The sequence below is a fragment of the Silene latifolia genome, chromosome 2, assembly GCF_048544455.1.
Source record: "Silene latifolia isolate original U9 population chromosome 2, ASM4854445v1, whole genome shotgun sequence".
Classification (NCBI taxonomy): Eukaryota; Viridiplantae; Streptophyta; class Magnoliopsida; order Caryophyllales; family Caryophyllaceae; genus Silene; species Silene latifolia.
Window position 1 is genome coordinate 35,663,131 of NC_133527.1, and position 23,440 is coordinate 35,686,570.

Genomic DNA, 23,440 nt, shown 5'->3' on the forward strand with positions numbered 1-23,440 from the left:
AAGAGGAAGGCTAAGAGTGAGGGTGGTGGTCAGTCTAGTTACAAGAGAGGCGGCCATAACCAGGAGAAGAGAAAGAAGAAACGAAAAAATCAAATAATCAAAAAACTGAGATTTAAAGGGAGAAGAAGAGAAAGAAGAAAAAGAATAGGGTGGTGGCCAGATCTGGTAGGGTGGCGGGCGTTGGTGGAGGGAGATGAGGCGTGAAGATGGTGGTAGTGGTGAGGCAATGGGAGGAGAAGAAGTGGTGGTTGGTGGTGAGTCAGGGGAGAAAAGGAGATGGTGGTCGGGTGTGCGGTGGTGGCTGCTGGTGAGGGAGGGGAGGTGGCGGTCGTGGCTGTGCAGAGGTGTGGTGTACGGCATGCGGCGGTGTGGCGAGCGTGGGCTGTGGTGGTGTGGCGTGAGCCGGTGTGGCTGTGGGGTGTGGTGGTGTTGCGTGGGGTGTACGGCGGTGTGGTCGTGGGGTGGTGGTGGGTGGTGAGGAAGAAAAAAGGGAGTGAATTATTTGGGATCTTGGAGGATTTAATTTGTTTGGATTTTGGAGATAATTGGGTTTTAGAGATATGAGACAGTATTGAAGTTGTGTGAGATGAGAAAGAAAGTTAGTGAGTGAAAAGGTATATATATTAAATTAGTGGTCAATTAGGATTAATTAAGGATTATTAGTATATGTAGAGAGAGAGTGGTAAATTAGCTAATTAATCACCATATATATATTTTGAGAAACGGCTACGGTTATTCACATATAACCGTAGCTTTTTCTTAACATTCTCTGTCTATAAAAGCTAAAATATTTCTCTTATTCCTTTTGGTCCCTTATTTTCATGGAGTGAAAAAACTTTTATTTCAATAGGCCCCTCTCTGATCTCTTTACTGAATTAATTATTCTCTCTCCTCATTTCCCATTTAATTACTCTCTCCTGCGTGAATGAATAAATAGATCAATTAATCTTCGTGCAATAATGTTCTTTAAAATAAATAAAAAAATTACTGTTTAAAAAGAAAATTAACTTTAGAAAATGTTTCCGACTGAATAAACTTTTCCTAAACTTAATTTTTCATGGTAAATTACATGCAACATCTCAATCAGTTAACCAATATATTAAATATATTAATTAAGAAAAACTGAAAAATAATGAAAATTGTGGAAAAGTTGTAAACTCGTTATATGAATTTTGGGTTCTTTGACCAATTTTAATCAAATCTATATATATATATATATATATATATATATATATATATATATATATATATATATATATATATATATATATATATATATATATATATATATATATATATATAAGAGAGAGAGTTTGTTCGAGCGATCTGAGAGCGTTCACATCATCAAAATTTAATTTAGAAAAGTATCATAAATAATAATTTTTGATGTAAAAAATAAAGCGGAGAATATTTTAATTATTATAATATATATATTTCCTAAATTATATTCAAGTGATATTTCCAATTTTTATATCAAACTTTTACATTGCACTTGGCAAAAAAGTATCGTTAAAAAAATTATTAAAATAATATAATTAGCTTCGTGGTAAAAAATGTTATCATTAGAGTATAGATTTTATATTATTTGCACATATTAAAACTTCTTAGTATGTAAAATTGTGTAATTTTTAGTATGTTTTGTCCCACATTGGAAAATAACGTAGGTATAATGAATATACTACATATAAATAGTAGAATTGTCCCACATCGAAAGATTAGTATAAGGTGATGTGATCCTATGATTATAAATAGGAGGCATATTTGGAACTTATGTATCCACCCAAAAAATTTTGAGTCGCCTAAATATTGTTTTAAGGAGCTCTTAAGATTTTCTATCATTACCTACGATATGATATAAAAAATAAAGTAGAAATCGTTGGGAACTACCCGGGAAAGAGTTAAGAACATGAACAAGAAAATCAAAAAATACAAAACTAAAGGTTTTACTAATGGTAGTCTCCTGACACGGTACAAAACTAAAGATTTTACTAATGGTTGTCTTCTGAATGCAGTAATATAGCGTTAATGAGTCGTTATATGTATGATGTAGAGATCCCTATCTAATGATCGAGACTAAGTGGTTTTACCTTCAAAGAAAAATAATATGTATACAATAGTGGTTCTTTTAAGAAGAGACATGTACTTCTTGGTATGTTATATCTTTCACATTGAAAAATAATGTAGGCATGATGAACATACTACGTCTAAATAATTAAATTATGTATCTCACATCGAAAGAATAGTATATGGTAAAGTGATTCTATAAATATAAATAGGAGGCATCCTTGAAATTTAGGTATTAACCCAAAATTTTTTGATGTAAAAGATATGTACTTTTTAGTATGTTATATGTCCCACATTGAAAAATAATGTAGGTGTGGTGAATATATTATATATAAATAATAGAACTGTCCTATATATATATATTTTCTATATTATATTACAGTGATGTTTATAATTTTGATATAAAAACTTTATATTTCATTTGACAAAAAAGTATCGTATGAAAATTATAAAATTAGATTGTGACAAAAAAAATGCTATCATTAGAGTGTAGATTGTATTGTATTTTCTCATTTTTAAATCGGGTTAATGTCAAAGTAGATGCGAAAAAAAATGGTGTACTTAGTATGTTATTTGTCCTACATTGAAAAGTAATGTAAGTGTGGTGAATAAACTATGTATAAATATTAGAATTGTCCCACCTCGGATGATTACCATAAGGCATGGTATTCTTATGATTATAAATAGAAGTCATAACCCGAAATCTTTTGATTTTCTTAAGTATTGTCAGAGAGAGCTCTTAAAAGAGTTTGTATTACTGTCTCTACAATAATGATTTCTAACATAAGTTAATCTTTGGAAAATCTTTTAGTTATTATAATATATACTCTGTATTTCTTATTTTATATTCAAGTGATGTTTCTAATTTTTATATAAAAACTTTTACATTTCATTTGGCAAAATAATGTCGGTAAAAAAATTATGAAAATAATATTATTAGATTCATGGTAAGAAATGCTATCATTAGAGTATATATAGATTTCATATAATTTGCACATATTAAATATGGTGTATTTCATAGTATGTTATATGTCCCACATTGAAAAATAATATAGGTATGACAAATATACTACATATAAAAAATAAAATTTTCCACATCGAAAAATAGCATAAGGTGGGTGATTCTACGATTATAAATAGGAGGCATCCTTGGAACTTAGGCATCAACCCAAAATCTTTTGAGTCTCTTAAGTATTGTCTTGGAGAGCTGTTAAAAGTTTATATCATTATATTTTCTACCTATAGATTTTATATGTCCCACATTAAAAAATAATGTAGGTGTGGTAAATATACTACGTTTAAATAATATAATTAGAATTGTGTTAAAAAAAAATTCTATCATTAGAGCATAGGTTCATATTATTTGCACATATTTTAATTATGATAAAAAAAATAGAAACCAAACGTATGAATATTAATAGATAATATAGTATTTGCTTATTATTAAATCGGGTTGGATGTCGAATTAAGTTCAAAAAATATGGTGTACTTTTAAATATTTGTTATTCGTCTCCCATTGAAAAATAATGTAGGTGTGATAAATATAATATGTATAAATAGTGAATTGTCTCACATCAGAAGATTATCATAAGGTGGGGTGATCTCATGATTATAAATAGGATTTATCCCTGGAACTTAGATATCACCCCAAATATATTAAATCTCTCAAAGTATACTTATTATATAAGAGACTTTAAACATAATCTTGAATTAAATGTTAAAATTTTAAAGTTGTAATAATTTTTTAGGTGTGAGAAAGAGCGATAAAATGGTCATTATTATAACAGAAATTTTTCATGGTACCCTCGAATTTTGGTAGATTACACATAATACCCCTAATTTTAAATTTCTACATATAATACTCTTGTGTTTACTTTTTTCATAACGTCGTTACTCCTATGAGTAACTAGATGAGTAATTGAGCATGTCATGCTATTTGTGTTTTGTTATTTAGGTATTAAATGTAAGTTTATTAAATAAAATATGGATTTAGTAATTAGATGATAAAGTGTTTGTGTAATAGATAACAAAAGAAAAAGGCGTCACAAGTCATAGAAGTAATGGCGTTATGACGGAAGTTGTCAAATGGTATTCTGGGAAAGAAAAAGGTGAACACATGGGTACCATTTGTAGAAACTTAAAATTAGGGGTATCATGTGTAATCTATCAAAGTTCAAGGTTACTATGAGAAATTTCCAATATTATAATGATATAGTTAATTAAATTTTCATTTAAAAGAGAGAGATATCCGTACCAATAAAACAATAAAGGGGTATTATTTTTTAATTGTTATTTTATTGCCACGCCATCAAACTTAACGTCCACTTAACAGCCTTTATATTAGGGGGTACCATGGGCAAAAAAAATGGAACTTCAAGGGTACCATAGGTAGATTCTTAAAAGTAGGGGTAACATGGAAAATCTGACAAAATTAAGAGGTATCACGGGAAATTTCCGTATCTCAATTATGATAAAAAGTTTTTGAAGAAAAACAACGTACAAATATTAATGGAGAGTACTTGATCATATTATTAATTTAAATATAACTATTAGATATAATGAGTAGCAATTGTCCGTATTCGGTATTCGGGATCTGGTTGGATGTCGAACTAAGTGCAAAAAAAATGGTGTAATTTTGAGTATGTTATTTGTCCCACGTTGAAAACCAATGCAAGTTTGATAAATATATACTACGTATAAATAGTAGAATTGTCCAACATCAGAAAAATAATCCAAGTTTGGTGAATATATTACTTATAAATAGTAGAATTGTCCCACATCGAAAGATTAGTATAAGGTGGAGTGATTATATGATTATAAACTAGTCTTAAACCCGTGCAAATTGCACGGGTATGCTATTGAAAATATTGTTATTATAAAAATATTGAAATAAATATGATTAAATTTAGTGCCAAATCAAATTTAAGATTTTAAACTTCATTTGTAACTTTCAAAAAACTTGATTAATCATATTACTTTAAATGACAAACATTATTAAAAAATGAATTATATATAACTTTTATACTATTTAATAAGAAAAAAATTATTAAAATAAATTAAAATTTGTAGAACTGTTATTATATTAGTACCAAAAAGTAATGAATATAGTTAAAATAACTAATATCAAATATTTATAAAATTATACTCCATTATTTTGATTAAAAAAATGATTAAAAAAAGACCTTACAAATTAATTCTAATTTGTATTCCAACTCTAACCCGTGTAACCGAATTGCATTTGTCTAGCCTATCTGATCGGCTACCTGACTCGTTCTTGGCCCAATGATAATAGCCCATATATATTCCGCCCAAATATACCTTACCTCATCCTTATTCAATTAGAAATCATATACTCTGTAATAAAAAAAGCCTATACACCATAGTTCGTAGTAAATGTGAGTATCGGTCTAGTTTAGACCTGTTAAATTTTGACCCTACTCATAAACCCAACTTAACTGACCCATTTTATTTAGGGTCAAGACCCGTAAATCGTTACTCAGGTTTTGATTGACCCTAATTTAATATGTCCCTTTAAAAAATATACTATCTTGCCTTGAATATAAAAGATAACCCATATTATGACACTAACTTGATCCGTTTTACATTTAGATAAATAAATATGAGCTTGTTAACCCGTGCAATTTGGGTTAGGTAAAGAAACACAAATTCTCATTTAAGTCAGGCATATCAATACTAACATTAAGACGATCAAGTTTCACACATGAGACAAAAACGGCATACATTGATATTAGCAAAAAGTTTTTCCATCTATACTAATAAGGTGTCATTTAATCCGTTTTATTTTTAAGATATCCGTTTAAATATAAGCTCGTAAAATATAGTCAATTGTTTCTCAATTCATTATTTTCAGTCCAACAAACTTAATTTGTAGAGTTGTGCAGCCTTGCACATTGTCTCCCTCCTTTATTTCTTTCTTTTTTTTATTCTCCCTCTCCCTTATAATTCCACTTAAGTACAACCTGTCCTTAATTATTTACCCATCTTTGTCTCTACTCTCATAATTAGATCAATAATTCTTCACATTTAATTTGGAGTATTTCTCTTCATATACTCATTTTCAATTCATCTTTACCAAAACAATTTTAGTGTCTTATATGATACTCCGGGAAATTGAAAAGGTTAGATATTATAATATTTTTCCGTTTATATTTACTTATGTTTAAGGAGAGATATTAATCTAAATTTAAATTTTAAAACGTATTTCTTTTTACTTTTGTTAGTAGTCTAAATTTTATTCATTTTTTATGAGCTATAATATTTAAATTTGTTACATGCATTTTATTCAAAAATATTTAATCCCATTTTTAAGATTCAATATTGTTTCAGGTGATAATAGATCTGGCAAACAGATCGGGTCGTGTCGGGTTCGTGTTCGTGTCACATGTAAACAGGTCAGAAACCCTTCAACCCAAACCCGACCCGTTTAAATCTCGTGTCGTGTTTGTGTCGACCCACTTACATAAATGGGTCATCAAGCCGCAACCCTAACCCGCTAATATCGTGTCGGGTTCGGGTCGTGTTTTCGTGTCATGTCAATATTTGGAAAGTTTAAGTATATTTATGTGATGAAAGATAAAAAAAAATTAGGATTAATTTATTAAACATGTCATTCGTGTCAGGTTCGTGTTTAGAGAGCTCAACCCAAACCCGACCCAATTAAATATCCTGTCGTGTTCGTGTCGACCCACTTACATAAATGGGTCATTGAGCCTCAACCCAAACCCGTTAATTTCGTGTCGGGTTCGTGTCGTGTTTTTGTGTTGTGTCATTATTTGTCAGCTCTAGGCGATATACACAGTTTTAGCATGTTATATTTGTTACCAACATGGTCGTTTTTTTTTTATTAAAAATGATTCTATTGTTTGGCAGCAAATTTAATTTCATCATTAAACTGCATCACTAAATTAGCGTTTGAGATTTTTGTTTTTTAAACATCCATAAGGTGATTTTGATTTTCCATTTTTTAAGCAATAAATATGTGAAAAAAAAAAATTTAAAACGCTCTTTTACAACAACAAAAAAAACCTTTTTTCCTAATTTATTTAATTACTGCTGATAAAATCAATTGAGATTTGCATATAAACCAAATAAAATTAAAATCTTAACTGCATTGGAAATAATAACTAAACTGCGAATGAAATGCCAAATTTGTAGATTGGATTTTTTTAATAATTGATTTTTTTTATAACATAATGAAATTAACAATAAATATTAAATATAATTATAATAGTATGAATCAGGTTAATTATGAGCGATATACATCAAGCATATATCATATAAGATCAAGCAAATAAATGTTATACCTGAACGTGGGTGGGCCTGCATTTTTTAAATAAAAAAAATATGTACTTTCAACCACAGGCTGAGCTCTGTGGTTGTTCTTTTAATAAGTAAGATAAGAGTTAACCCACATATATTAATCATTTTTTTTAAAGAGATATTTTAATAATATGTAAACAAATAATTAGACATTAAATGTAAACATTAACCCCTTATAACGTTTTTTTTTTTTTTGCATTATAACTAAATTAACTACCCCGTTACAATGTACGGACATTCAAACTAGTACTCATAATATAATATACAATATGTGAAAAATAAGGAAAATTGAAAATTAATAAATAGGGACTTAGGGAGTATTGTGGAAAAGTTGTAAACTGAGTATATGAATTTTGGGTTTTTTGATCAATTTTTTTAATCAAACACCCATAATATAATTTACTATGAAAAAATCACCTTTTGTAGATTTCATTTTGTTTGAAGTAAATTCATAAATAGAGGTTTAATTTGGGAAAAAAAAAAGTGGACCAAATTTTTTAACCAGTAATCTCATGCAATTATAAAAACATTTGCATGACAAATTTGAAGTAGGGTTTAGGGGGTAGCATTGACTGGGTTTAACACTTAACAGATGCTAAGGGTTGAATAAGATGATTGACATGGATAAATGTGGAGGTTTCAGGATAAAATTTAACTAACTTAAAAAAAACAACTCTTAAATTTAAGAAGGCATTATAATGGGTTGCATGGGGAACGAGATCCGAGCATTAGGTATTTAAGTGCGGGTGGATTGGGTTTCTTTACTCATTTGTAGAGCTCACAAAAGCTGACCCGACCCGCCCAAAACCCGATTTGACAGAACCCGAAATTGGGTGCACCGAAACCAAACCGACCCGAACCCGACCCAAACCGATAACTGATAACATCGCTATTTTTCCCAACCCGAACCCGGCCAGAACCGACCCGACCCGTGAGCCGATATTGACTCAACCCGATGTATGACCCGATAATGAACTAGGTTAATAATGATGTAAATAGGACTAAATTAACATCCATCTTGATTGTTTTCACTCAAAATTACAATTAATACAATTACACATTGTTTAAAGATAAAATTACTCATCAAAAACGAAATATATAAGATAAATTATAAGTTGATAACATGACCCGATACTGACTCGCTAATGACCCGACCCGACTTGCCACATATTGATGACACGACCCGAAGATGACCCGAACTGTCATTGATCCGACACAACCTGAACCCGTTTTGACCCGAACCGCTTTAACCTGACCCGTAACCGACCTGAGTGACCCGGATGTCACCTCTACTCATTTGTAGTTTAGGGCTTATATTATGATGGTAAGGGCTGAACAAGTTGAGGTACGGACCGAAAAAAATGGATCGGAGTTATTTTGGTCTTGACCGAACCCAGACCAGATTCATTTAGGTCCGATCCTCGGTCCACACTTTTTGAAGTTTCGGTTTTCGGTTTGGTCCTGTCTAAGACCAGTTAATTTCGATTTGGTGCGATATTGGACCAATGCTCACCCCTAAAATTGATGGTACGTATTTTTACGACAATGAGTGTTTCGGCCTAATAGTAATTTGGACCGACTAGGATAGTTTAGGCTCAATGTTGTTTAATTTTCAGACGTTTATATATTGGTTAAACTCTAATGTGTTTTTTTTTTTTTTTTTTTTTTTTTTTTTTTTTTTTTTTTTTTTGGTAACGAGGGAACCCGCAGCCGCTACCTTCGGTGTGCACTGGGTAAACCCGCGGTGTACGTGATAGCCTGCAAACCACCCGAGGGTGACAGGCTCGAAGTCTATTAGGCATGGACCCAGGCCAAGAATGCTCCACAAGATTTTGCTCTTGGGGACTTGAACTAAGCCTCCTGGAAATTTCACCCAAGTTTTAACCACTAGACTCCACCCTTGCGGGCTAAACTCTAATGTTAAAATCATGTTATATTATTAAAAATATATTCACCATTTAGTTCATTATTTAACTGATATTTCAATTTTGTTAAATTCAGTTTATAAAAATCTGCGTATATAACATATTTTGTAACTAATTTTACTTGTATTTTTTAAAAGCAACGTGTGCATTTTTTTGCATGGGCATAAAACTAGTACGGCTACGGTTCATAACCGTAGCCTTAGGTCCCTAACTTAAGGCTACCCCTTGATTTACTGCGGGTGTACAACAGTAGCCCGTATGCCATTTTGGCCGTAGCCCTATGTGTTTTTTTGTACTAGTGTTTTGGAATTTTAATTCCTACAAATTAACATTTTCAAAAAAATAAAAAATCAAATGAACGATTGAACAATTCAGATAAAAAAATCATTTAAAATGGAAGCATATAAAGGAGTTTTTGACAATTAAAAAATCACAATACCATCCTATTATCTGCTTTAAACAAAAGTTTCAAGTAAAATGATGAGTTTATCCTTTTTAATGATAAATAACATGGTAAAATTATAGGTTCAGTTTCATAGGTTCTGTATTCTCACCAATATTAGACAAATTTTATATACGTATGGATTTTTTTACTCAAAATCGTGTTAGAAGGAAATTATATATTGAGCAAATTGGGTCGAAATCAAAACTATTGCCCACGTAGGATTGTTTGGTGGTAGGGAACTGAGGTCGAACCGCTATTAGGAATAACAATTCTTCTATAGCAAAACTGTCATTCCTTAATTAAAGACGCCGATATAATGGATCCTCTTTATTAAAAGAACAACCATTAAGTTGATGTGTTGCTCTGTGGTTGAAAGTCAACAATTTAAAGACATTTTTTTCCTTTCCTAAACTTAAGGACCCACGTTTTTGCTAGGAATTAATTGCAAACAATTTGATTTTGTGACTTCTTTGATTTGATAATCATTTAATTAGAAAAATTTTCAATCACAAAATAATTACACCAGCTTGAATAATATGACATACATATTGAAAATAAAAATGTTAAATATACAAATTTACATCATTACAATTACAATAATTATATAAAATGAATAAATTGGCCACTTTAAACAATTGTCAATAGTCCATCGTCCTTAAATCATACAATCCTTAAAATTTTAAAACAAAATTCTAAACATGAAAAAATCGAATGGCCTAGATTTGAGTATAAAAATATACTAAGAAAAAGTATCAAGAATGGTTTAACAGCAAAAATTCTAAAATAGATACGAACAATTGAAAGAATTAAATATTTTTAAGATCATGTAATATACTTTCGATATAAAGAAATTACCTAATGGTTAAATTGGTGAAGAAAGGCAATACAAATTACCATCCCACTCGATTTTTGTAAAACAAATAATTTTAACATTTTAACAGATAAAGTTAATAAGGGTGTGAGAGTTAGAGGGTTAGAGAGGTGAGGCGGTGAGGGAAAGAGAAAATGAGAAATGGTAGTGGTGTATTTTTGGGTTGTTATATAAAGGTCAAATAGGGTTTTAGAATTTTTGGGTTGTTATATAAAGGTCAAATAGGGTTTTAGAATGTGCAATTGGGATCTTGCAAGCCCAGACGTTGAAGTTTGCAATGGGCTGGTACGAGTAAGTAATATATTTCGGATTTTCACCTGTTTGGACTAGAGGTGGTAAATGGGTCAATTGGGTCGGGTATAATTTGGGTCGGCGTCGGGTCAGTTCGAGTCTGTCATATATTAGGATCAGTTAATTTCGGGTTTCGGGTGACCTGTTTTTAGGTCACTTTGGATCGGGTCACTTTTAGGTGTTAATCATTATGGGTCGAGTCGATTTCAGGTTAATGATTAACACTTTAGTTTGTACTATTTTGATTAAGAAATAATATTTTGCAAATTTAACTTTTTATTTGGGATAATTGTACCCAAGAGAGCACTATTTTGATGTATATAACACTAATACTCCCTCCATTCAACAAGTATCCCCCCATTTCTCTATTATATGTGAGGGGTATTTTATTGAAATGAGGTGATAAAAGTTGAATGGAGGGAGTATGACTTAGTATCTATTATTCCGAGTCATTTTGGGTTGCTTTGAAGCATTCAGGGATCGGAGTTTGGACCTAATTAATTTTTTTTAATAATATTATCAACCTAATTAATTATGGTGTATTTCGGGCCAATTTTTTTTACCATGGTATTTTACGCTTTTATAGAAACTCATCAACTAAAAGAGTTCAACTTTCTTATTTATTTATATATGGTAATATGGAGGCTCATAAAGTAAGTGCGACAAAATATTAAAGCGTCGTAATTTGACGATCTGCATGAATATGCAATATAGTAAGTAAATGTAATATTACGATTACAAGGGGTTAAGTTAAAGCATAAAATTAGTTATTCATACATACTTACATAGCTATATTTTACCAAATTACATGATCTAATTATACTGTCCCGTGTAATTTATATATTACTCAATGTTTATTATGATATAAAACTTATTATTCCGTCCATCATTTGGTGTATGTTGTTACGCAATTTGCGTCAAAGTTTTAGTAAATTTTAAATATACTACTTTTTTAGTATCATCTCATCTTAATTATATGCGCCATGTAAACTTTTTTTATGTCCACATTAAATTTATTAACCAAATCTAAAATCATAAATATAATTTGATATAAACTTAATCATGTATATTTATATTTGCTAATAAAAACATTTGAAATAACATGCCCGTGTTTTTTGGTATTTATAAAGAGGGTTAAATAAGGTTTGTTATGGGGTAATGGGCCGGCAAATTTGGCCTAAACACTGATTCTTTGACGTAATGTATTACTCACGATCTCTCTTACGACGGAAAAGTCCGTATTAATATTAAAATAGACCAAGTATTATTAACTTAGGGGGCGTTTGGTTGGGGGGAATAAGGAAAGGGAAAGAGAATAAAAATGGTTGATTCCTTTTGTTGTTGTTTGTTTAACACAAAGAAAGGGTAACCCATACTCCCCCTTACCCCCAAAACCATTCTCATCCACACCCCTCCCCCCCTTGGGTAAGCCTGTAACCCCATAATCCCTTCTTCCTCCTACTCCCTATTTCCACCACTCCCACCAACACCCACCACACCCTCTCACACCGTTAACCACTGCCACCTACACCCTACACCCACCACACCGACACAACCACCACCAGCGAAGCCGAGACAACCACCATCAGTGACGCCGCCTGTCCATGCTACCCCATATCCTCAAACACTAAACACCACACCAACACCTTCAATAACTCTCCCACCCCACCAACCACCGCCAACACCTTCCTCGGTCACACCACTGCAACCGCCCGACGCCGGCCACACCAGATCTGGTGTTTTAAGGGGCGGGGGAGGGGTTTTCAAAGGGTTGTGGTGGATTTTTTAGAATGAATAAGGTGTTTGGGGTCGGGATTGTGGTGTTTGTTGAGGGCGTGAGGCGCGGTGATTAGGTACATCGTGAGGAAGATCGTCGATGCTGCTACTTGTGGTGGTGTCGGTGTAGATAATGGTGGCAGGTGGTGGGTAATGGTGGTGGAGGTGGTGAATGTTGGCTTTTAATTCCCTTTCCCTCTAATTGTCAACCAAACACCCAAGTATAATATGGGTGATCCCATTCATTTCCCTCTCTTACCCTTTCTTGATTTCATTCTCTTACCCTTTCCCGTACCAAACGCCCCCTTAGTATATAAGACAAAAGAGTTTGTTTTTCTCCATCCATTTCACGTATGTCTTATCCTTATTATTTTACCTGTCTTAAAGTTAAGACGGATACATTCGGCTTAAATAAAATTTTGTGTTTCAGTTGAGTGGCTTATTGCTTACTCCGTAATTTATTATTCCGTAGAAGGTATATGTTTTACCTATGAGTAGCGGTGGTCAAATGTGGCCTTGGGACGGGCCAGACTAAAATAAATTTTTTCGCCCATGGACATGCTGGTTCGTGGGATTTGGGCGAGTTCGTGAGTCGGACCTTAGTAAATTTTTGATAATATAACGGGCCGGATGGGACGGGCCTAATGGATCGTCCCCTCCATGAACAGCTTTATCTATTAGCATATATTTATTGTAAGACGAATATAATAAGAAGAATCAATCAGACGAATAAGACGGATGGGACTAACATAATAAGACGAATCAATCATCATTAACATGTTTAACAATTGGCAATGGTCTCCAACCAGGAGCGGACGCAGGAATTTAGTGTAAGGGGGCACAAAATAAAATTCAACACGTTATTGTCTATCTTAAAAATATAAAAATTATATTTTGGTTTTTTTCCCCAAAGCTAAAATAGTATGGAGTAAAAATGGAAAAATAATCGATTTAACTAATTTTTTTAATCTAATAGTATTTTATTTTGGATTGAAAATAAATGTACATTTGAATTAATGATGATTGATTCATCTTATTAAAAGATAGTATATTACATACCAATACTAATATGAAGACTAAATACAAATGGCTTAATGGTTTAAATGTAAGTATATTATACAAGAGGTCAAAGGTTCGACTCCTTAGCCAATCATTTTTAACTTATTGTCACCTTAGCCAATCATTTTTAACTTATTGTCAATATAACTGGCAAGTTAAATAACCAACAAATTATTTACAAAACACCAAACTACCAGGAATCAAACCCAAAGTCACACCCTCACACACTAGAAGCTTTACCAACTGAGCCACAATAGGTTTATGCATATAACTGATCTTCATAAATATTTATTCCCGAAATTTCATGGTGGGCACCTGTCCACCCGGACACACCCCTAGATCTGCCCATGTCTCTAACTATTCAAACCTAGGCAGTTTTTCTTATTTCTTGATATTTTTTCATCTGAACAATGTTGTTTCATATATAAGCCGGGTTTTAATAATACCCCCGGATGGGATAACTAGACAAAATAGAAACTCAAATTTAGTTAGCATGATCACATATCGTACTATAGTTACTTGAATAATTGACCCTAATATATCGTTTATGCTAATTGCAAATAAAATTTATAATTTAAATCTAAAAACTTAAATATGATTTGTAATTCAACTATTACATTTATAATTTAAAATTGTTTAGCAAAAATTAGAGACATTTTCTTACTTTATTTTATAACTTTAGTTTTAAAGATAATTAATTAATATAAAAATTTGTCTTATTTATTATAAAACGGTATTAAAAACAGCAACCCGTGCAATTTGTTCGGGTTTAAAACTAGTGGTCATGGAAGTAAAATACCAAAACAGTGGATAGTTTGACTGAGGCTACAGACGTGGAATACGTGTTAGCAACGTGAAGAACACTAAAAGCGTGTTAAAGAAACAAGATTAAAGTGGTAATGATGTAGTAGAAAGCAAGGAAAGAAAATACACCTACCTTACACATGGGTGCGACTAATACGGCGCCATCCCAATATTCGGGCTTCTTTCTGTGTAAAAGCAGTACCACTGTCCCTCCCATTGATTCGCCCATCAAATATCTCTGCTTCCCTTTATTCTCCTCCCTTTCTGCCCATCAAATTTATTACGGATTACGACTTTTTTTTTTTTTTTTAGGTAAGAAAATGAGGTTGATTCTCTAGGGTATGACCAATCTATCTCATCCTTTAGAATGAGGGAGGTAAGTTGAAACCACCGACTATCAAACTACCTCGAAAGAGTTGGATATTAAACCCTAAACCCTAAAACCTATCTCATCATTACGGATTACGACATTATTATTGCAGTCAAACATTTATTTAGCATATTTTTTCTTAATATTCACAACGAAATAGAGTACTTACTATTTTAGACTAGCACAAATTTAGATTTATAACGGCACTATTTCGTCATAAACTTGTAACTTCCTCATAGGAAGTGGGAGAACAAGTGAAAAAGGGGCTATGAGAGGTCACAGGTAGACCTGGTAAAACGGGTCAACGGGATGGGTTCAGGTCATGCCAATTCGGACCGGATCAGTTTGGGCTTGTTACATTAACAGGTTAGTTCGGGTTGGGTAGGGTCCTTTTCGGGTTTCCGGGTCCTTTTGGGTATGTTTCTCGAGTCATTTTCGGGTCAAGCGGGCCGGGTTGCTCCTGGTCGGATCATTCTCGGGTCAATGATTAAGAGAAAAAAAACATTTCAAGTCTTTTGAGGTCAATTAAATTTATGTTTTTCGGGTCCGGTAGGGTCAATTCCGGTTTCGAGTGTCATTTGGGTGCGACATTTCTGATCAATTTTGGGTCTCGGGTCAGCCTTTTCAAATCGGGTCAATCGAATCAGGTTTATTTTGCCAGATTTAGTCACAATCTTGTGATCATCACAAACAAGAAGGCATGTTAGACTATAATGAGAGAACAAAAGTTCATGTTTCCTTTTCCATTTTGCTTAAGCATAATCGGTCATGTGGTTTCCAATGCCATTATATTTACAGAGTATAACATAATTATTTCTTATAATTTAGCGTTAAATAATATATTTAATATAAGATAATTGTTAGACTATAAAATCAATCTTAGAACTTCAACCATCAATTTAAGCATAACTTAGTATCAGAGCCAGTATGATCAAAAGGTCACCACGGGTTCATATTGTTAAAGATATAATTCCGACTCAATCTCACAGTTAACACATCCCTACAATCATGCATATAATATTGTACACAATATTTATTTTTCCATATTTATCTATAATCTTTGTATCAGTCAATATAGTTATTTGTTACCTTCCTTAGTTCCACAATTAGTGGGATTCCTTTAGATGTTCATATTGTAATTACCAGTATAAGTAGGCTTGTATATTTCTCATATTATTTATTCAATACAAAAACAATCTTCTTCTTTACATGGTATAAATTCCTATATCGATCCTAACCCTCGTCTTCCTTGTTGTACTCGACACTCACACCACACCCATGGCCAACCAATCAAATGCCCTCATTCCCAATGCCGATGAACCAACCAAACCCTTTCACTCCGTTGCCTTTCCCAACCGCACTCGCCTAACCAAGAACAATTATCGTTCATGGCGATTCCAGATTATACGGTTCCTTCAAGGCCTTGGGCTCTTCGCCTTTCTTGATGGATCCACGCCACCACCGCCGCAAACCATCACGCCAGAAGCCACCAACACGAAACCTAACCCCGAACCCATTCCCAATCCCGCCTACAACAAATGGTTCCGACAAGATAATCTCATTCTCGGAGCCATTGCCGGCACCCTTCACGATGACATTGCTCCCATAATTCTCGATGCAATTACTTCTCGAGAAGCATGGACCCTCCTTGAAACCACATATGCAAACCCCTCCCGGGGTCACATCCTTCAACTGAAGGATCATTTTCACAGCATTACTCATGGAGACAAGTCCGTTTCCGATTACCTTTTGTCTATCAAATCTTGCACAACCCAACTTGCCCAACTCGGTAAACCTGTCGATTCCGAAGACCTAACTCACCAAATATTAAATGGCCTAGACCAAACCCTTTACAAATCTGTCATTGACTCCGTTCGAGCCCGTGATACACTAATCACATTTGAAGCCCTTCACAAGAAGTTAATCCAACGCGAACTCCTCGTCAAAAAACAAACCACCACCACACCCTTCACTCCCTCGGCACACGCTGCCACCACCCACTCTTACTACCAGCAACCTCGTCACCACCAAACTCCATATCAAACCCGAGCCCCATCCAACCAACCACAACAACCTCGCTTTCCTGCTCAAAACCAAACTCCTACCCAAGACAACAAACCATTTCTTGGCCGCTGTCAGCTCTGTCGAAGCAAAGGGCATGTCATAAGTGATTGCTCTGATTTTCGACGTGCTTACCCTATGGTCATCTTCCCTCCACAACCAACCAACCAACCTCGACTCCATGCTCATACGGCTACCGTTGTTGGAGTAGTGTCCTCCACAATGAGTGCGTTTACATAATAAATCTCGTAAAAGGAATATCAGCGATTTATTTATTTATTTGTCAGCTGGTCATCGTTAATCGGTAATGATTGGCTGACTAGAATTTGACATTACTGTTGTGTGACGGCGGTGATCAGCTGATCCCTTTAGGTCACACCTATAGGATAACGTCCAAATAGAATAAATTAATTGTTTGTATGAGATACAAAATAATTAATTCCTTGTATTATTTGACTTTTATTTAGTCACGTAAATGTATTATTTGATGACGGGTTACGAACTCGGGACAAGGAGATTTATTATTTAATTATGTGATATTTAAATAATAAATGATTAGAATTTATTAATTAATTGTTAATTAACTAATTTTATACGATATGTGTATATGTTTTGAGGTAGAATCAATTAGCTATTAAATTTTACAAGAGGTTGTAAAATTAGCTAAATGGGTTAATATTGACACATTGTATGTTGATAAAATGGTCTTATGATTACTTAATAGTTAAGTAATTATTGATAGTTAATTTATATTATTTAAGTGTTAAATAATTAAATTAATATTTAATTATATAAGATAATTAAATATAAGATTTATAAGCATTTGTGGGGCAAATGTCGAAACCGAAATGGACCAAAAGTAGTCCATATGGACCGGTTTTTTGAAGACATACAAGTGTCCTTTGTAGTGAATTTTCCACTAGGGATTGTTCCCAATATTTTGCTATAAATACCCCACTATTCACCTCATTTCTTAAGTTGGAAAAATTTGAAGTAAAATTGGTCCATTTCTAGCTCTAAAAATCGGTTGCTTCATCCCTTTTAAAAGACCAATTTTCCTTCTTATTTTCTTCATCTTGTTCATCTTAAAAATACATATATAAATTAAATAGTAATATTATCAAAGTAATAATATTATTTAGTACATCAAATATACAATAAACAAGGTTTAGTACTACATATGCCTAGTTAGTATTTTAGTAGTATTTTGGGTTGATTCTTGGGTGCTTCCTTAGGAGACCATCTATTTTGGTGGTTAGTTGTCTTGGAAGATCATCCATTTTCATAGCTCAAGAACAACATCAAGGAAGGAGTCCTTGAGTTGTGCCCAAAACTTACCTTATACAATGTAAGGATTTTCTTGTCTTAAGATGGTTTAATACCATCTTTTATACTTTTATTTGCATGCATGTAGATTTCGACCATTTTAAATTAATTTGTTATTTTATTATCATAAGATGAGTTTTAATATGGTCTAAATAACGAACAAGTGGTATCAGAGCATTGTTAAATACATGCATGTTGTCTTAAGACGATTTTAGTAATTTATGAGATAAATTAATAAAATTGATATTATGTTACTAAAATTAGTTTTATCACATAATATGGTCTTGCATGTAAATAATCTGGTCTTAGGATGATATGAGACGAAAATTTGATTTTTGTTAAATTTTTCCACTTTTTATAACTTAAAATGGCATAAAATTGAGTAAAAATGCATTAAAATTAATTAAAAATTATTGCATGTTAATTTTATGCATATTTATTTATAAATACCCATACGCATGTTCTATTTAAGAGAAAAATAGAAACTTTAAATTAATGTGATTAATGTAGGTAGTTTATTGATTTTTATTTGATAAAAATTGGTAAATAATGGTTATTTTGTAAATAAATATTGATTTAATTTTTGGGCTCGAAATTTTTGAATTTTTTGCTCCTGGAAATTGTTCCAAAATATACAAAATTTTATTTTAAGTCATTTCAATTATTATGGTTTGATTTAGAATTAAATCGTAAAAATTGTCGCTTTACTGATTAAATTGTGAAATCGTTTTAAATAAATTTTAAAAACAAAAATTTTCACTTGCATGGCATTTTTGGTTTAAGACCAGAATTTTCATGGCTTTGAAATTTATTTTTCCATAAATTTTTAAATTAAATAGAATTTTTGTATGATAATTGTGAATTATTATATCAATTTTCTCATATTTGTGTTTCAATTCCCATATAAATTCAAGATAATTGTTGAGAATAATTATTTTGATATTAGACCAGATTAGTATAATGAGTAAGTCTTAAAATTGTTTTAAGAATTGATTATGAATTTTTATTGGTAAAAATTCCGTCAAAGCAAGCTCAAATGATCGTTGTTGGTAAGTTAGACGATTTGACATGTCATTTTCCATAATGCATTTGATTATTCATTTGGATGAATGTTTTTTTAGCATTATAATTATGTAATTTTTTTCCTAATATGGCCATAGGTAGAAGTTGGTATTTCCCGTAATGTAAGGGAATATCGACTTGTTTTGTAATTAATTGCGATTTCGTATCGCCTAATTTGTAATTAATTAATAGTTTTTATTTTAATTTTATTAAAAATTGTATAATAGGTTATTGTTATGTAATTTAATTATTAGTAATTAGATGAAGCATCTAAAGACGGAGTTTTCATGAAGATGGTGTTTTCGGAAAGGCGTTCCGAAATCCTAAAGAAGGGGGGCAATTTATGAAGACTCAAGGGACCAAAGAGTTGGTTTTCGATATGTAATAATTTTAGTTAATTAGATTAACTAGGTGGCCATATTAGGACTTACTTGTTTACATTTATGCATTCATGCCAAATCGTTACTACATGTTTTATTTTTGTTATTATCGATTTAATTGTCTAGCATTCACCAATTTAGTTCACTTAAAAGTGATAGACAATTAAATTGATAAGATCTCTCACATTTGTTTAAAATTGAGATTAAGCCTTACCAAATAATAGCACCTATGAATCTCTTCTTCATTAGAGGTAGGTTCGGATCACCGAGGTACACTCTTTTTACGTTGGGTAAGTAGGGTAATAAAAGTTATTACGCGTGAAAATTGGTTGGACTCAACGGGATAAATATGGGTTGAATCGGTCCACCGTGCCCATATTTATTCTGGGGCTAAAAGATAGATTTTAAGAAAATCCGTCAACCAAGAGTTCTAGTAGTAGAATCAGTCAAAATGTTGACTCACCAAATTTATATAAATATGAGTTGAATCGGTCCACTGTGCCCATATTTATATAAAATTGGATCTTGGAATCATTTATATAATTCAGTGGGAGATCATTATATAAATGGGAACTTGTTAAATAGTTTAACATGTTAAATATTTCTAGACGATAAATGTTAATCTTTTCTTTATTTCCTTTGTAGTAATCACGATGACTTCTACTAGTGAAACCTTCACCATAGCTAGAGATTCATGGCTACGTTCTTTTATGGACAAATATGTATTAAAAGCCGACGGTAGTAATTTTAAAGATTGGGAGGAACAACTTCGATTAGCTGCCGCAGGTGATGGCAAATTACGCTACCTTGTCGATCCCTCTCCCCCTTCGCCTAGTACTAAGGCCACTGCCGATGTAAGTGAGGCCTTTTCAAATTATCAAAAGGAATCCGCTGCAATTAAAAATGTTTTGATTTTTTCAATGGATCCTGCTTTATGAAGGTAATGTGTCAAGTTTTGCGATGCACATGAAGTATTCTCGAGGCTTTCTACTATGTTTTCTAAAGCCCCAAGGATAATTCAGTATGACACCGCAGTTCGTTTCTTTGAGGCTAACCTCAAAGATGGTCAACCTATAAGTTCACACGTACTTAAAATGATTGAGTACGTTGAAACTTTAGAGGGGTTGGGATGTAAACTCCCCGACGAACTTGTGGTGGACCGAGTGCTCCACTCTCTCTCGCACGTCAAAGGATTTACCCAATTTAGGGTAAATTATAATATGACAAACATGAGAAAGAGTTTACATGAGCTCTATTCTCTGCTTGTGCAAGCAGAGAAGGACATGGGATTGAGTGGGAGTACAAGGAAATATGTGCTTGCGATTAACGTGAAGGGGAAGAAGCAGTTTAAGAGGAACACAGGTAAGAAGCCCGTTCAGGTGGAGGGCAATGGTAAAGCAATTGCGAATTGCTCTACCAAGCCTAAACCTATAAAGGGTAATCCTCTTAAAGATACTTGTAATTATTGTTAATAACAAGGGACATTGGAGACGTAATTGTACAAAGTACTTGGATGACATAAAAGCTGGCATTGTGAAGCCGACATGTAATTTATCAACCGAATCTTTTATGATAGACATAAATTATGCTTCAAATACAACTTGGGTATTAGATACTGGTTATGTTTCTCACTTGTGTAATCATTTGCAGGGCCTAAAACGCATAAGAAAGCTAAACAAGGGTGATGTCGATCTCCGAATGGGAAACGGGTCTAAAGTAGCTGCCGTCTCAGTAGGAACTTATGTACTTAGTTTAGCTTCGGGGTTGGAGTTGCATCTTAATAATTGTTATTTTGTACCAACACTATCTAGAAATATAATATTTGTATCTGTGTTAGACACAGAAGGGTTTTCCTTTGTAATTAAAGACAAGTGTTGTACTTTTTCCCCTAATGGGATTGTATATAGTCAAGCTATTTCAATCAATGGTATTTATATTCTAGACACTTGCAACGATGTTTATCATTTAGATAATAAAAGGCTTAAAACAGGTGATCCCGATCAATCTTATTTATGGCATTGTCGATTAGGACACATTAACGAGAAACGCATTAAAAGACTAGTGTCGACTGGTATAATTAAACCTTTTGATTTCGAATCATTTGGTACATGCGAATCTTGTCTTCTTGGCAAGATGACTCATTCACCTTTTCTAGGAAAAGGATCTCGAGCTAGTGAGTTATTGAGTTTAATACATACCGATGTTTGTGGTCCAATGACAGTCACTGCTAGAGGTAATTATGACTATTTCATTACTTTTACCGATGACATGAGTAGATATGGGTATATATACTTAATGAGGTATAAAAGTGAAACTTTTGATAATTTCAAAGAGTTTCAGAATGAAGTAGAAAACCAATTAAATAAGAAGATTAAAGCATTACGATCAGATCATGGTGGGGAGTATTTAAGCAATGACTTTAGAGATCACCTTAAAGACTGTGGTATTGTATCTCAGTTAACTCCTCCTGGCACACCACAATTAAATGACGTGGCTGAAAGGAGGAATCGAACTTTATCATATATGGTTCGATCGATGATGAGTTAAACAGAGTTACCTAAGTCATTCTGAGGTTTTGCCATTTTATTTTCTGTACAATCACTTAATAAAAGTCCCACTAAAGCAACTGACAAAACTCCATATGAGATATGGAAAGGGAAAGTCCCGAATCTACGATACATGAAAGTATGGGGTTGTGATGCTTATGTCAAGAGCAAGTCTGACGATAAGCTTGCACCTCGTTCTAAAAACTGTATTTTTGTAGGCTACCCTAAGGAAACTTGTGGTTATTACTTCTACAGTAGTAACGAGAATAAAGTGTTTGTTGCTCGTGAAGCTGTCTTTCTAGAAAAAGAGTTTATTTCTAGAAGACAGAGTGGGAGAAAATTTGAACTTGATGAAGTTCAAGAGCCACAAACTGATGTGACAGTGCAGAAAGATGTTCCTTCTACGTTAGAATCGGTTATTGTTCCTGTTGAACCTAGGAGGTCAGAAAGGGTTAGTCGCCAGCCTGATAGATACCTTGGTATTATCGAGGAAGATAGTGACTATGAGGTTTTACTTTTAGAAAGTGATGAACCCAGACCTATAAAGCAGCTATTACGAGTTCTGTCTCTAAGCTATGGCTCGAGGCCATGCAATCCGAAATGGATTCCATGTACGATAATCGGGTATGAGACATGGTTGACTTACCTAAAGATGTTCAACCTCTTCAGTGTAAGTGGATATTCAAGATTAAAATCGGCATGGATGGACATAAAGATGTCTACAAAGCTCTATTGGTGGCAAAAGGTTTCACTCAGGTTCATGGTTTACACTATGATGAAACTTTTGCACCAGTTGCTATGCTTAGATCTGTTCGGATAATGTTAGCGATTGCTGCATTTCATTATTATGAGGTATGGCAAATGGATGTCAAAACCGCTTTCCTGAACGGGTTTCTGGAAGAGGAAGTGTTCATGACACAACCTGAGAATTTTGTGGATCCTAAAAATCCTAACAAAGTATGCAAACTTAAGAGATCCATTTATGGTCTTAAGCAAGCGTCAAGGAGTTGGAATCATCGTTTTGATCATGTTATTAAAAAAAATGGTTTTGCTCGAAGTGTTGAGGAACCATGTTTATACATGAAGTTTAGTGGGAGTAAAGTTGTTTTCTTACTTCTTT

General features: G+C 33.0%; 1 protein-coding gene across 1 annotated transcript in view; it reads right to left on the reverse strand.

Moving 5' to 3' along the window:
* LOC141642598 (caffeoylshikimate esterase-like) overlaps window positions 1-23,440 on the reverse strand; it is a 63,023-nt gene that overhangs the window by 23,678 nt on the left and 15,905 nt on the right. Inside the window, exon 4 of the mRNA XM_074451435.1 lies at window positions 14,709-14,839. Within this exon, the coding sequence (XP_074307536.1) occupies window positions 14,709-14,839 (131 nt within the window). The remainder of the gene's footprint in view (window positions 1-14,708; window positions 14,840-23,440) is intronic.